This window comes from Sceloporus undulatus, chromosome 4 (assembly GCF_019175285.1).
Source record: "Sceloporus undulatus isolate JIND9_A2432 ecotype Alabama chromosome 4, SceUnd_v1.1, whole genome shotgun sequence".
NCBI classification, from domain to species: Eukaryota; Metazoa; Chordata; class Lepidosauria; order Squamata; family Phrynosomatidae; genus Sceloporus; species Sceloporus undulatus.
The window spans coordinates 29,335,646-29,351,982 of NC_056525.1; the positions used below are offsets into that span (position 1 = coordinate 29,335,646).

At 38.0% G+C, this 16,337-nt stretch overlaps 1 protein-coding gene across 1 annotated transcript in view; it reads left to right on the forward strand.

The window, feature by feature from the left end:
- SULF2 (sulfatase 2) overlaps positions 1-16,337 on the forward strand; it is a 148,303-nt gene that overhangs the window by 22,771 nt on the left and 109,195 nt on the right. The window contains exon 2 of the mRNA XM_042465922.1: positions 2,017-2,262. Coding sequence (XP_042321856.1) covers positions 2,070-2,262 — 193 coding nt within the window. The 5' untranslated portion in view covers positions 2,017-2,069. The remainder of the gene's footprint in view (positions 1-2,016; positions 2,263-16,337) is intronic.

Consider the following 16,337-nt stretch of genomic DNA (forward strand, 5'->3'; position numbering starts at 1 on the left):
GTGGTCTTCAGAATTATTGAAGCCATGCACCCCTGCAGGCTGTACTCTTTATTATTATTATTATTATTATTATTATTATTATTATTATTATTATTATTTGTCATACTAACATCATTAATGTCTGGACTAGGCAGAGTTTGTCAGATTAAAAGATGACAGTCCTAGCTTTATCATGGGGAATAGTAGCTGTAGTCTTTGGATATACATCACTGGGAATGTGGCTTGATGTAGTTAATAGAGCTGTTTGCCAGCGCCAGTGGGTTTTTTAAAATTATGTTTTAAGCATGGGATCTTTGCAATTTGCCTTTTGCAAAACACACCCTTACCCTCTTATGTCAAATGTTGTTGACATAACATGGAACATCCACCCTCAGAGCCAGGAAGTTCGAAACTAAATTTGTAACATTATTCTAAATTCATCCTGTGTTTTTTCAGGACACATGGAAACAAACTGTGACATAACCTGTCGTGGTATAAGTAGACACACTATTTCTTGAGCTCTAAGAAATGTGTAGCTTGCTCTATTATAGTAGATATTGATGTGAAGCTCTTTTTGAGATTAAATTGAATACATTACATCTTTGCCTAAATTGTGTTTATAGTCAGATTATAATAATAGTAAATAATTAACTCAGCTAATAAGATAGTCAAGGGGTTTTTGGAACAGAGTTGTTTCATAGAAAGAATTACAAAATGTATTTTTTTTATTAGAAATGTGTTTGTTTCATAGAAATGACCAACCAAATGTAGAGGTCTGTATTTTTGTCTTTACATATGATTTTAAGAATAATTTATATTCTTTCTGAGCTTACAATCTTCTTGTCAAATCTCTATTTTGATTTTGGGGTTTTCCCCTGAAGGTGGCTAATGAACTCCGTAGCAGTTATATTTACCATGTGTTACATAGCAACGCCGCCTATATTGGGAGAAAGGTGGGATATAAGAAAATAAAATAATAGTAATAATTATTTAGTTGCTGTGATTACTTCATTTGGGCCCCCAAGGCTGTTGTGTGTATGTTGTCCTCTGGAGTGGCCTTTCTCTTGCAATAATAAATGTATTTTTTTTCACCCTAGCAGCCTTTGTCTTTTAAATAGATCACAGCATCCTTTTCTTTGTATTATGAAAACATTTTTAAAATCCCATTTTTTTCAAAATCAGAAGTAGAGGTTTGATTATTTTCTTTTCTTTGGTCATTTTATTTTTGTTGCTAATTGATATCAAGTCAACTTTGATTTACGGTGATCCCATGAAAGAGAGACTTCCAAGCCACACTGTTGGCAGCAGCCCTACTGAGATCCCATAAGGTCAGGCTGTGACTTCCTTGACTGGGTTTATCTACCTGTAATACAGTCTTTCTCTTTTCCTACTGAATTCCACGTGATCAAGCATTATTATCTTTTCTAATGAGTAATGTCTTCTCATGATATGTCCAAAGTACAGTAGTCTCAGTTTAGTAATTTTGGCTTCTAGAGAGAGTTCAGGTTTGATTTGCGCTTGGGCTCATTTATTAGTCCTTTTGGCAGTCCATTACATCCATAGAACATTTTCTTTCCTCCCCCTCCCCATTTTTGGCAATGCTAGCCTCTGTGAGATCCATGGAGCAGAAGATGGGACTGTGGATCCACTTGGGTTGCTTACTGATGCAGAAATGGGAAATTAATGTCTGCAAACTAGTGGACACAAAGAAAATTAAAGTCTGTAATGACTGGTGAGCATCTCCTGTATTTTTACCAACATGTGTCTTTCCCATCAGTTGATATCTATGAAACACATTAATTGCCCCCAAACTGTTTACTGTATTTCTAGTATGCACATATGGTTTTGAAGCTGTGTGGGTTATGTACAGGATCATTCTGTCGACATAGTGTGGTATTAATCCTCAGAAGATAACATTGGTTTTTTATTCTTCTGTATTAAAACAATGGTCTATACAATGTGTTCAGGTTTTTATTGCATGCATATCTATTTGCTGACTTACTTTCTTCTTTTTTTTCCTTTTTTGCCTCCTCTTAGAGCTCCCTTTGAAGAAAAAATAGAAGACATTTCCTCACCTTTGTTTGAACAGCATGCAAAATCAGCACAATATGGCACAGCGTAGCATTGCCGTTGGATTATTCATAATAACTCTCTTATCCTTGCTGGATGACAGTTCAGCTTTCCTGTTAAATCAGCGTCTGAAGGGAAGATTTCAAAGGGACCGCCGAAACATCCGTCCAAACATCATTCTTGTACTTACTGATGATCAGGATGTAGAACTTGGTAAGAACTGAAGAGGTTTGCATGATAGATAAATGGGTTATACTGTTTTGCTGATTGAGTGTAGCACCCACCTCCTCATTCCCAGATTCCCATGGACTGCCATTTTTCTGTCCCACCCTCAGGTGAATTTTATCTCTAGGAAACCACCAGGAGCAGCAATTCTTTCTTTAAATGATCATAGGCCACACCCTTACTCCATGCAATTTATAATTTTTTTTAAAAAAAATTTAAAAACCAGAAATAGACTGTCTACTTTCATGTCCGGTTTATTTTTCTTTTTGTAGAATTTTGAGCAGTCTTTAAAGCTCCCAGAGAACCCCAAGGCAGAAAGTTGGCTCCTAGACCTGCCAGAGTTGCTTAATTTGGTGCAGAATCTTTCCTGAGAATCAGACGTCCAGTGTATGGTGCCCTTGGCCTGAATTCCAAAGACCCTTGGAAGTTATCAGTTCACCCCTCTGTGTCCCTCGCCCAGCAGCTTTGTAGGTGGGGAAGAAGAAGTTGCAGGAAGAAAAAGAGAAGTGCAGATGATTTCAGAAAGAGAAAGTGAAACAAAAAGGGGCAACATTGCCAGGTTTTGACTCTGTCCTTGCCCACCACTGGTTATGGGACCATCTGCTGTTACCCATAAGGGATGGTGGCTTTTAACAGGAAAAAGGGTTCTCTGCCAACAGCTTTAGAGCTTAAATGTGTATTGCTATAGCTTGCTACAAGGTGTGAGAACCTGTCTGAATATGGGGAGTTCCCAGTAACTGGGAGACCATGGGTATGGAGATAATAATATGTATGTAGGATTTATTTAGTCATGGCTAACATACAACTGGGCCCAGAGAGGTCAGAAACCATGGTAGTGTTACTACATTCCTCTCTTCCATTCATTCATATATTCAGTTATTGAATATGATTGTTTCCTTTTGCTCAGACTAGGGGGAAGAATTTCTGTGCTATTCTTCCTATGTTTACTGTGCATATCCAGTTGTTCAAACAAGATATTGAACCCCAAAACAGGGAAGGGATACCAAATGGTAAAGGGACTGGAACAACTTCCTCTTGAGGAAGCATTGCAGTGGGGCCTAGGTATCTGCTAGAGCTTAGTTCCAGGATCTCCTGTGGATAACAAGATCCGTGGATGCTCAAGTCCCATTAAATACAATGGCATAGTAAAATAGTGTCCCTTATATAAAAGAGCAAAATCAAGATTTCTTTGTTTTTTATTTATATATTTTAAAAAATATTTTCAAGATGTGGATGCTTGAATCAATGGATAAAAATCCCTTGATGCAGAGGGATGACTGTATAGTATTTAGATCTATTTATCTGGGGGAAAGTGGATAGATATGGAGAGACATGATAGAAGCTTATAAGAGTATGCATGGTATGCAGGGGAAACTGGTCAGGAAAATATTGTTTTCCACATGGCATACTGGAACCTATGGTTAAGTCACTCATGATAAATTTAGGACAAGGTAGCACTTTCCACAATATTTATTTAAACTGTGAAATCCATGCTACTGTTGAAGCTATAACTCCTATGAGTTTATCATTATCTGTTCTCCAACTCTTAGCAGTACACTGTGGGTGCATGGAATTACTACAGTACTCATTTCATTTCCAGCCAGAATCATTTCACTGTTTGAGGATTATGGTTATTGAGCTCAGATTCATGTGGCAAGTACTGTACTAAGGACCCATTCCCCCTACACAGTTATAGCACTGATATTTAGTTTAACTGCCGTTGCTCCACCCCTTGGAAACCTGGGATTTACAGCACAGGGGAGAGAACTAGTGCCTCTCCAACCTCAGGGTTCTATAGGATAGATCCATGGCAGTTAAAATGGCATATAGGTCGATAGGAGAACTAGCTACTACGGTAAAAACTGCATACGTCATAAAGATTTGCACTTTAAGTTGGGCAGTGTGAACTTGAGAGTGAGAATGGATTTTTTAGGAGTATGCATCTATTTAAACCTGTAAGCCACTGGAAAAGTATGATGTCCAACTATATATACTTGTAGTTCAAAACTACATTTCATGAATGTAATGAAGTAGAATGAAGTCAAAAGCATATGCCAAAATAAATTTGTGAACAGTCCTAGGTTCTGCAAAATTCTATATTACTTTTTCTGCAATAAGCTGACCTGGCTGCTTTCATATAAAAATATGTTGGAACAGATAATTTGAAGATTGGCTGTTTTACATCTTTTGATAGCTGAGAATTTTAGAAGATGTCATTGTTGTCTGTTTCATGTTGTTATCCCATCATGTGTGTAAGAAACACATACGGTATGTGGTTGGCTGCAGTGTGTTCTTATTTGTCTTAAAGAGCATTAAAATAAAACTTCCCAGAGCATTGTACTCCCTGAGTAACACATGATTCATAATATGTAGCAATTTTTGGTAATGAGGGGGCTAATGTCTGTGAGTTTAACATCAATGAACAAATGGTACAAATTTCAGCATAATGAGAAGTGTTTACTCATTCCCATTAATGAGAATGTTATTATCGTTTTTCTGAGCAGTATTTATCTTGGGTTGTGCATGTCCTGAGTTGGTTGTTATTAAAGTGGAGGGATATAGGCTTAGTTTTTGCCATAGCTGCAGCAAGGATTGGTAGTTTTGGTTGTGGGAAGGAGTATGAGATTCCAGACAATAAGAGAAATGGATACAAATGTGTTTTGCTGCTTGTTATTCACTACTACCAAGCAACAAAAAGGCCTGCTCGTGAAATTTAAGAAACAGAAGATTGCATATTTTAGTTAAATTTTCAAGTTGAAACTCCTGTGTTTGACCAAGCAACAGATTGCTATACAAGAAAAATCAAAAGTTGTAATACTGTATTTATCTATTGTAGGGCAGTTGTTATTAGTTAAGATGTGTTGTATTGTGTTTGAGGCTACTTTTTTAATCAATATACTTGCATTCATAAAATGTTATTTAGACTGGCTTTCTACTTTTTCTACTGCAAAATCAGAGTTCAGTCTTAGTTCAAATGAAGCAATTTTGGGCATGGTTTTTACTTCACTAATTTTGGAGAGAATGTTCTACATCTCAGAGCTAGACAGACCTGTTTCAATAATGCATATTCCAAAAAGCAATGCACATTATCTCACAGTCCCCTGTGACTAAAATCCAGTAGGTGGTCCTTAAAAATTTATCATGATCTGTTTTGTGCCAGCCTGCTTGTCTCTGATGCAATTGTCAAAGTCCTTTGGGCAGTGTACTTCCTTTCCCTGACTAGCTGTTGTCTCTTGCCAATTTCAAGCACAATGGCTCTCGTGTCCACACAAATTAAGATCTGGCCAGAGAAAATGCATTTCTTGAAGCCATGAGGTTATATACAGCAGTCCACTAGAAGATCCAGTAGACCACATATTAGTCTAAAATACAGAATTTCCTTAAATTGGCTTTAGGCTGATGTGTCCAAATTTATTTGTCAAAATGGACAGAAGGAGCTAAAACATTATGATGGTTGCAAGATGCCCATTGCAGTTTGGATCTCTGTCAAGTGGAAGTAAAATAAACAATTTTGCAAAAGGCATGTTCATGTTTGCTTCTGTACTGGGACTGATGATATATTACTGGAAGTCATTGGTCAAAAGCTCATTTGGTGGGGAAAATGGGACACCAATCAATCAAATCAAATCAATCAGTCAGTCAGTCAGTTAGTCAAATAAATATATGCTAATGTTGCTTTCTGCACCTCATAATCTACTCTGAGTTATACAAACTTAAGAGTTTGTATAACTCTTTGTATAAGAGTTTGTATAACACACCAGTTATACAAACTGGTATATCCATGACAGTTGTGATACTTTGAAATCAAAGTGTACAGTTGGTCAAAATTCTGTCTTAACCACTCTGTTATACTTTGTATAATTAGTAATACTGTACAACTTTCATCTCTTCTAAATCTGCCTTCCTATAATGTAAACGGCTGTTTTTTATCTACATTTTAATTTAAAGAAGACAATGGGCATCTGTCTTCTTTTGCAGAACTTTTAAATAGTGAAAGATTGATATCCAGTTCCTTACTCTGAGAATATCCGATTGCTTTTCATCTTAACTCCTGGTGCAGGCTTTAAAGCTTGGTTAGCCTCTAGTTTGCTGCGTCCTTGTTAAAATGGAGTTGCTAAATGAAGCCAGTTTCTCTAGCTACAACCTGTTCTCCTGTTGTTATTGCTTCCTCTGAGTAAAAGCAGACATTAAATTGAAGAGGTGTGAACAGTCTCCTGATGTTTGTTTAATGAAAAGCTGCCACTTGAAGAATAGCAGTGGGATAGGCTGCTTCTCCCCCCCTCATTAGTCTTCAAAAAATTATCTTTCCCAGGTTGTACGGAAACAGGTGGGAGGACTTTAAGGGAGATTTTGAGCAGGCTAGTAGGGACAGAAAGGGGTTAATTTGCTCCATATTGTGCCTGACATTTTTTGTTCCCAATCACTACCTTGGGAGCAGTTTTCCAGAGACGACAAAAATAACCATAGTGGTGATAAGACTTTGGTTGCATCTACATGGAATGGAATTTGACATCACTTTAACTGTCATGAGTCAATGCTATGCAATTCTGGGATTTATAGTTTTGTGAGATACTTAGCCTTGTCTGTTAGCGAGCTCTGGTGCCACAACAACCTACAAATCGCAGGATTCTGCAAGATGGAGCCATGACACATAAACGTGGTATAGACATAATGATCAAATTGTGTATTAATAATCAAATTATATCTATTGTATATATTCTTATTTGTTCTCTTTCTATAATTTATTAACATCAGCTACTCACTTGGATTAGTTAGAAGTTCATCTTCAACATTCAGTTGTTGAAAATAGATTAAATAATATTTTGACATTGTAGTCTGTCTGAAGGATTGTGCCATAGACCAGCGTTCCTGAACCTAGTAAACTTGAGTTGGACTACAACTAATATCATCTCCACACAGTATGGCCATCTGGTGATTATCAGGGCTACAACCACCATATTCTTCATACACTTATTTAGCTTTTGGTTTCCCCGATTTGGCATCCTTAGATGGATTTGACTTCATTTCTTAGGTTCCTTAATTGGCTATGCTTTCTGGGATTGATGGTCATTGCAGTCAAAATTATCCAAAAGACATCAGCCTGGGAAAGGCTGCTGTAGATATTTTATGCTTAGAAGAGAAATTGGAGCAAGTTGCTCATACGTCTGCTTATTCAACAGCTAAATATGGGGCATGAAAAATTCATGTTCAGTCTTGGAATGAGAAATGGCACTAGCAGATGTTTTAAAAGCAATTAAAGGAAAACCTAGACAACAACATATGCACAGAAAAGACTCAAGTGGAAGGTAACTATTTATGATGGACCTTTTAATTAAAGTTTCTTAGGCTGAACTGACTTTTCTTCCTACACTACCTGCTTCCCAGATTTCATTCTTTTGCAGTACTTGAAACTAATTTCAGCTTTCAATAGCTGGAAATTGAAACTAGTATTAATAGTGTCATTTCTGAGGATAAAATGCTAGCAAGTGAAAAATTCAGCACTGCTTTTACAAAGAGTTAATAAATTATTATTTTAACTTTTTTTAAGTTGCATAATTTCATTCAGTTTAAAATGCACAAATGTATTTTCCCTTTTTGCTTCAGATGTTTGCTAATATTACACATTGGCTTCTTTTTTTCTGATAGTAAAACGTAACTTTTATGAGTTTATTAAACATAAAACATAGTATGAAAAAATATAACACTATTGTGTTATTTTTTTATTTGTTGTTATTGGCTGTGTGTATTTTCATAGTCATTTCTGTAGATCACATATAATGTATGATCCTTTACAGTCTTTTCCTTACTTGTACAGTCTAATATACCTCTGTTAACATTTTGTGGGGAGAGACAAAGAAAATCGAATTTGCCCAACACCATCAGATGAGTCTTTGAATGAACTCAAATTGAACATCAATCTCTCAGACCACAATCTAGGAAGTTCTTTCCATTGGATCATGTGGAATAAGAAGCTTGACAAACTCCCTATATGTTAGTCCAGAAAATAGTCATTGTGTGCTGAATTATTATACAGTTTTATTGGTACTGTTGTAGAGTATATCTTTCATATAGTATATGAAAGTATATGTGTGTTTTAATAAAACTGTTGAAACATAGCTGCTGAAGATATGAATGTCTTCTTTGGTTGCACTCTGCTACTACAGACATAGAAAGTGATGTTTTACTTTACAAAACCAAACTAGATTCTTATAATTAGGAGTGAAGAATATATGAGAACCTGATAAAATCTAAAGAAATCAAAGTAAGGCATAAGAAGATTTTACTGTAAGACAGATGCTTCAGTGCCTTATGTAGCTCTTACCTTTTCTAGGACTTTAACAATATTTATTATTATTATTAACCTTTATTTATAAAGCGCTGTAAATTTACACAGCGCTGTACATATAATCTTTTTAATTAGACGGTTCCCTGCCCTCAGGCTTACAATCTAAAAGACACGACACAAAAGGAGAAGGGAGTGGTGGTGGGGAAGGGGATGAGAATATGTTATGCAGTTCTGCTCAATGTATGCCCATGTTCTCTTTGTGTAGAATCTGGGTTGCATAATGTGATGCAGAAATTTTATGTCCCAGTAAGCATCAGCATCCAGCAGTTGGGTTAGGTTCCATTTAGGTCTGGACACGTTAGCGGGTACACAGAGTTTTCCACTACAGTTCATGGAAGATGTGTTGCACTTCTTTTCAAACTCAACAGCATGAAAAGCTATGGTATCAAAAGACCTATAGTCTACCAAGAGACCTGATTGTAAAACTACAGGCTATATGCATCCTGTACATCAGTGATTTTTTTTTTTAGGTTTGAATTCTTACAGTGCCTTTATTTCTGGTTTATTTCATTATCTCTGATCTTATGCCACGTCTTTTTAACCAGAAAATGGTGATTAAAAGGTGTTTTAGCCATGGTAATGAAAGCTACCTTCTGAATAAGAAGCTGACTTCTTTCTTTTTGCAGAAGCAGCAGACATTTATGGGAACTTAACTGATGACAGACTGGAGGGATTTTTCTACTCCAGAGGCAGATGTTTTGGGTAGATTAGTAAGACTGATTAACACACAAGTGATGATGTTTACAAAAGGGAGGAATCAATTTTCTGTGTTTCTTTTGCTCTAGCATTTCCTAATTTTATTTTGGGAAGCAATCTGAAATAAGTATTCCAATGTTTTTTTAATTGGAATACTTGGCATTGTTGTAAAATATTTAAAGCTGGCCTACTTAGGACTGTATGGAAAGGGTATCCTGGATTTTTACCTTCCAATGATCTGTCACTTTGCATTAGCTCTCAAGCTGTGGAAGAAGATTATATCATATGTTTCCATATTAAAGACTGTTGATATATAGGGCCTTGTCTTTACAGTGGTTTTATTAAAGGAGGTTAGTGTCCCCAAGGGACAACTTAACATGTAGTGTTATTTCCACACAGATGCTTCTGCCATTTAAAGGGGTTGTTTAAATTGTGTTTTAATAGGAGATTGACAAAACATTGATTCAGTGCAGGTTATTTTAAGGTGAAGAAGGGATCACTTCATGAGTTAATACCTCTTTACAGCAGGAGTAGGCAAAATGTGGCCCTGAGATTCTGTGTGGCCTCTCGAAGCATAGACCAACACAATTTGTGCAGCCATGAGATATTTGAATCGCCTGGAGTACCATTTCTTTGGAAAAGTAATACAACGTACAGTGTTTCCTCTCATTCACCTTTTAAATAGGCCACACACCCCCTGGACCTTTTAACAACAAAATTAGTTATTTTTCAAAACCAGAAGAGACCATCCATTGTTTGTTTGTTTGTTTATTTGTTTGTTTGTTTTAACTTTCAGCAATCTGTGCAACCTTTAGTAGGCTCTAGGGCAGAAAATTGCCAATTTCTGCTTTGTTCATTTATTTGTTTGTTTCTATCCTGCCTGTTCCTCACTTAAGACTCAAAGAAGCTCACAATAAATTGTAAAACACATAGTTAAAAATTCACAAAATAGAAAAGTTAGAGGTTAAAGATTAAAAAAGTAAAACTGGATTAAAACATTAACACATATTTTAAAACATTGAAACATACACTATTAAACATGCACATGCACACACACACCAGCACAAGAATTAGCAAGATCCAGCACATTGTTTAGGAGAGACAGACCTTAGAGAATCAATTATTAAATGTTTTCTAAACAAAAAAAGTCTTTAAGTAGTTAGGGTACCAGTCTAACTTCTCTGAAAGAAGTTAGGGATGGTCAATGTTTGGCCCTTCAGTTCTTATACTGCAATTCTCATTATCCCTCCATTTGCTGTCTTGTGGAGTGATGGGTGTAGCTGTCCAAGAACATCTGAAGGAGAAACAAAAGTCCTACTTTATAAAGTTAAAATTGGTCTATTAGTCTACTGCATTTTTAAAGGGTTCAGGAAGGAGTTATTCAAGTAAGCAAGAGGTAACTGCAATAAAATGCTGGTGGTATATCGCTACCACCTTCTAATTGGGGTTGTTTATATATTTTTGTTGTAAAGTTGTAACGTTTTTGAAGTGCTTTGTGAATCTGTGGATGAAAAATCCATGCATAATCTGTGTATTAAAGGGGAAGTGATTAGCATCATGATACGTTTCCTCATTCTAGATAGCTTCATCTTCCTCCTGTTGATTCATTCCTTCTTTAGCTGTTCTATTTCAATTGGATGTCTTGCAATTTTATAATGAAATGCATTTCATCACTGCCCACAAGAATCCCAGATTCACTGCTGATAGAAGAAAACACTGATACTCAGTGTTTGTCATATGGTTGCAGCAGGGAGCAATTATATTTATCCAACGAAACTTTGTAAAGATAGCAACCGTTGACTCCAGTGTAAAAGCTTAGACTCATCTTGATAATTTCTAAGAATACAGTATGTAGGTGTCTGTACTTGCATCTGCTTATCCCAGGACAAATCCCAGGATTCTGTAGGATAGAGCCATAGCAGTTAAAGCATTGTCAAACGGCATTACTTCTGCAGTGCAGTATACGTCAGGGATGATGAGAGTTGTGGCTCTTCACCTGGCCTGGAACTCACCACCTGGTTGTGCACCACGCTGACCAGTTTTGGCCAGTTGTTGTATCTTTGCAAGAGTTGCAGAAAACAGGCTGAAGACCCCGACAAACTCTCCAAGCCTTCTCACTCTTGCTTCCACAGAAGTCTTCACCCTTCTTCACCAGGGTCCTGCTGGTTCTTGTAGCTTCACCCAAGACACCAGACAACTCAGTAGTCTTATATAAAAGATCTACTTTATTCTACTATATACACAGCTCCAAACAATACTCAACTCCTCACTCTACAACCACTACTCCAACCCACACAACAATCCACTACAACCCACAAAATGCATTGGGATGTATAGTCCTTATTATAGCCATATCATAGTACCACCTATTGTGGTCTGCTTCCACCCAGTAGGCGTGTACATCATTCCCATTGGTTCTCCTTGTTCATCCCACAATTAATGATTTCATCATCTCAGTCTTGACCACTTAACAATTGTCAGGTGTGTTCAATTATCCACTCTGCAATTCTTGTCCTTGGCATTCAGCACTTGTTAATTATCTTACCATTCACACCTGTGTGGTTCTCTATTGGCTTCTGCTGAGTCACTCTGACTCTCACATACATCTTTTATTTCACTACTGTATGTCCCATGTTGCTTTTTCCTTAACAGTATATACCTTAGTCAGTTGAAAGGCAGATCAGGAATAAGAATTCAGGAAGTGAAGAGCAGGGGACATGAAGCAATCATCATGGCTCTGGAAGATGTTTTAAGTTTGCAGAATTGGAGAGATGTCTGAGGGGGTTAAATGTTTTCCTTATGCTCCCTGAAATTTTCCTTTTTTTAGTCCCCCCACCAGCATAGGTGGTAGGTTTAGCAAACTCAGTAGCTGGTAAAAGGTTAAAGATATTCATGCAAATGCACAGTGGGTTCAATTTGAAGTGGTCTCCTGCACATTTAGTTGTTGTCTTCTGTCTTCAAGTCAACTCAGACCTATGGTGACTCTTTGCATGTTTAATCCAAACTAAAAAGTAATGTTTAGTTACACAACACACATTTCATATACATATGAGAACATTTAAGTAAGAGTTGCTACACAGTGATTAGTAGAGGATTCCTTCACAGTTGGAATATTCTGCTTTGTAAGATCCCTTTTATTTCTGCTATTGTTACTTGATTTGTCTGCTGTGAGGTACAGCAAGTGCTTCACATATATCTTCTGGCTGTATCTTTCTCTTAGGAACTTGATGGGAGCAACCTTTTATCACAGAGTGGCCTAGAGCCACATAGGTGTTTGAGCACTCTTGACCTTTGCTCATTTTGAATGGCTGACAGAGAGATCAAAGAAAATCCTTTTGCCCTGAGCCGGTTAAATCATCTCAAATATGAACTTCTTGTCTTAAAATTAAATTAGTGCAGACTTCGTTCACATTTTTTTGCTCAGGTATGGGGGCTTACGGGCAGACAGGTGCTCAGGTGGCGTCCTCTAAACATGGAGACATTTCTTTAATGTCAGGACTGACCTTGTAGGTAGTGTAAAGAATTCTGGATGGAGAGAAAGACCTGTCCTGCCACAGACCTGCATAATTCATTTTTTGCTTGCTGCAAACATGATACAAGGTACTACTGGTATGCCAGAAAACAGGGTTTGGAGGAACAGGAGTCAAATGCATACACATGGATTGCCTTTGAATCCTTAAGCCTAAGGCTGGAAAACAACCATGTAATGAACTGTATAATCACCCCTTCCTCCAAATCTGTTCTTCAGCACTCTCTCTTACACATAAATTGTATCACCTGCTAAAGAAAGAAACCATAATGGAGCATATAAATCTGTAAAATGTCTTAGAAGGGCAAATTAAAACCTGAAGTACCATTGTTCCAGTACAAATTCCCGAATGAGCTGAGAATCCCAAGGGAAGATGTAGACACTAGTAAATAGGACAAATTTTTACAAGTTGTTGGTGTTTTATCAGGTAAATGTGTTCATTCATAGTGAATGGGAAACTGAAACAACTGGGACTGCTTTATTTCTTTCTTTTCTGTTAGAATTCTTGACTGTTTCTTTAAGCATTTTCAGTTTATCATCTACTGTTTCCTGGCCATTTCCATCCCTTTGTGCTTCATTATTTTTAGATTGTAGTTTTAAATTGCAAAAAAAAAAAAAAAAAAAAAAAGCCTGTGGATACATCTGGGGCTCTGGTGCTACAATAAACTATCATCCCCAGAATCCCATAGCATTGAGCCATGGCAGTTAAAGTGGTGTCAAACCAGATTATTTCTGCAGTGTGGATGCAACCTGTATCATCCTGAACACACCTGAATTCTAGATTGAGAAGTTAAACATAGTTGGGCCCAGGAGACCACTAGGGAATGCCAGGCATCTACAAGTAGGGCTGAGACAACAATCCTGCCAGAAACCCTGGAGATCTACTGATAGGTAGTGATGGAGATAATATTGAAAACTACAAAGAAAAGTGGTTGGAAGATGTTTCTCTTCTGATGAGAAGAATCCTGGACTGAAAAGATTCTTCATAATTTGGGTTTGCACAAAATTCACACGTGGTTTATTTCCAAAGGAAACATTTTTTGCACAGAAAATACCTGTGTATAAATATTCTGTGCAGAAAATGCTGTGTAGAAATAACTACATGTAAATTTTGTGCAGAAAAAGCCTTGAATTATGAATAGCCTTTGAAAACTTGACTGTTTTCAAGGACTTTCTTACAGTGGGAAGAAAACGACTAAAATTACTTATGGCTTCCTTCAAGCAAAAATTAGAAAAGAGCTGCATCCTTACTAGCAGTCAGGTGGGCTAGTTAAACCAATTGTCTGTCTCAGTATAAAACAACATCCTGTGTATCCTATAATAAATTCATTGAGCTTTTCTTAAGCAGCGTGCAGGATTGAGAAACTCCATGATGGAGATGGGGTCATTCTGCTCACATGAAGCCATTCAGGTCCCAACCCAACCCAACCCCCAATATCCTTGCCTACTCAGTCTTCCTCTGTTGGACGAGCGAAATTTGAAGGGGTTTTCCACATGGACACAAGTAGAAGCCTTTGTGCTGTCAAGAGCTCTTGTGCTGTTGTGGGTTCATGTATGTACATGTAAGAGCCCCTACTTTTGGGCCAATGTAGGAAGCATAGGGTCATTGGAAATGGGCTTGCACGTGTTTCCATAACTGCTCCCCAGTTCTGGGCTTCACATGCAGAGGTTGAATTCTTCATGGGTATTAACTGCCCTGGCTCAGTGCTAGGGAACCCTGGGAAGTGTAGTTTTGTGAGACATTGAGCCTTCTTTATCAAAAAGAGCTCTGGTGCCACAACAAACTACAATTCCCAGGATTCCTTAGCACTGAACCAGGAGAGTTAAAGCGGTCACAAACTGGATTATTTCTGCAGTGTTTTGGACCTTCGTTATTAAAAATGCTCAAGGTCCAATCCATACTGCAGAAATAATCCAGTTTGAGACCGCTTTAACTGCCCTGGCTCAGTGCTAGGGAACCCTGGGGATTGTAGTTTTGTGAGAAAGAGCTCTGGTGCCACAATGAACTAAAATTCCCATGCATCTGAGGAAATACGCTTAAGTCTAGGAAAGTTCATGCTGCCAACTTTTCTTTCAGTGAGACTCAAAGGTGCTCCAAGATCTATCTCACTATCATCATCATCACCATTATTATCATTATTAAATCCAAATGCAGCTGAAGAAGTGGACTTAAACTGGCAACACTGATATCCTGTAGACTCATTCTCTGGGGCTGTGATCTGGAAGTGTGGAGGCAATTCCCTTGTCAAACCAGGGAATCCTGGGAATTGTAGTTTGTTGTGACATGTTGAAACACTGCTTTTACTGTCAGCCAGGGCTCCATGCATGAAATTCTGGGCTTGGTGGTTTGTTGTGCCCAGAATCCCATCATCGCAGGGAGCCTTGCAGTTAGAAGCAGTGCCAAACTGGATTATTTCTGCAGTATGGATGGCAATGGAAAAGGGAACGAAAAGAGAGCCACAAAACAAATTCTTGGAAGACAGGGCAGCAGGGGTGCCAACTGACCAGGTGCTCTGCCCATGCTCAGAGGCATATTTAATCACTAACACACACACACACACTCAGGGACATTACATTCACATCACACAACCCAAATGGTCCTCACAGTACAACAACAACCCTGAGAGGTAGGCTTGGGGCACTCTGCGCAAGCTCAGGAATTCAGAAATTCAAATGTCACTCTCAGGCACACACAGAAGTCCACAACATCAAGCCATGATACCATGATCAAGTATTGCCTTTGTGTGCCTTAAAACTTATGTCTTACTTGGAAATCCAAGGCAATTGGGATTAAGCCAGCCAAGATTCCTCACTCCCTGCTTCTTTCCAGCACTTTTGCCCCTGGAGCCTGAGAATGCCTGAGGGGGGGTGGCAATAATCACTGTCCTCTCTCTGATTGGCTGAACTATTCCTCCAAACGGGCTTGCTCCGTCCTGGCTCTCAAAGGGAGTCATGAGAGAGAGAGAGAGAGAGAGTTTCCTCCAGCCCTCTTGGCTGAAAACTGTTACACTCCAAAGGGTTTTGGTTGCTCTGCAGCAGGCTGCAGCTGAAACTGGCCAAAGGCACGGAAAAGGCACTGAATTAGAGCAAGGCGCGAAAATCACACGAAAAGCTCTGAAAAGTCCCCGTTTTTGTGTGAAAGTCGCGAAATTGGCAACACTGAAGATAATGGTGAGAAGGTGGGAATAAGAAAATTGATGGAATTGCTAAATATATATATGTGCCTACATATTACACAATCTCTAGTCTAAGAGATGAACAAAATAATTTATAGACACATCTAAAGAATGGAGGGAGATGCACATTAGTTTAATTTACTGTAGATATCTAGGCTAAGCTATTATTGCAATGGGTGATGGTTGTTTAGGCACAGGCCATTTTAAATTCCAGTGCCAGTTAGAGCTTGAAAAAGGTACATTTTTTAAAAGTCCAGCTCTCACATCCCCTAATCTGGGGGATTCAGCAAATAGGACTTTGATGAAAGTATCTCAT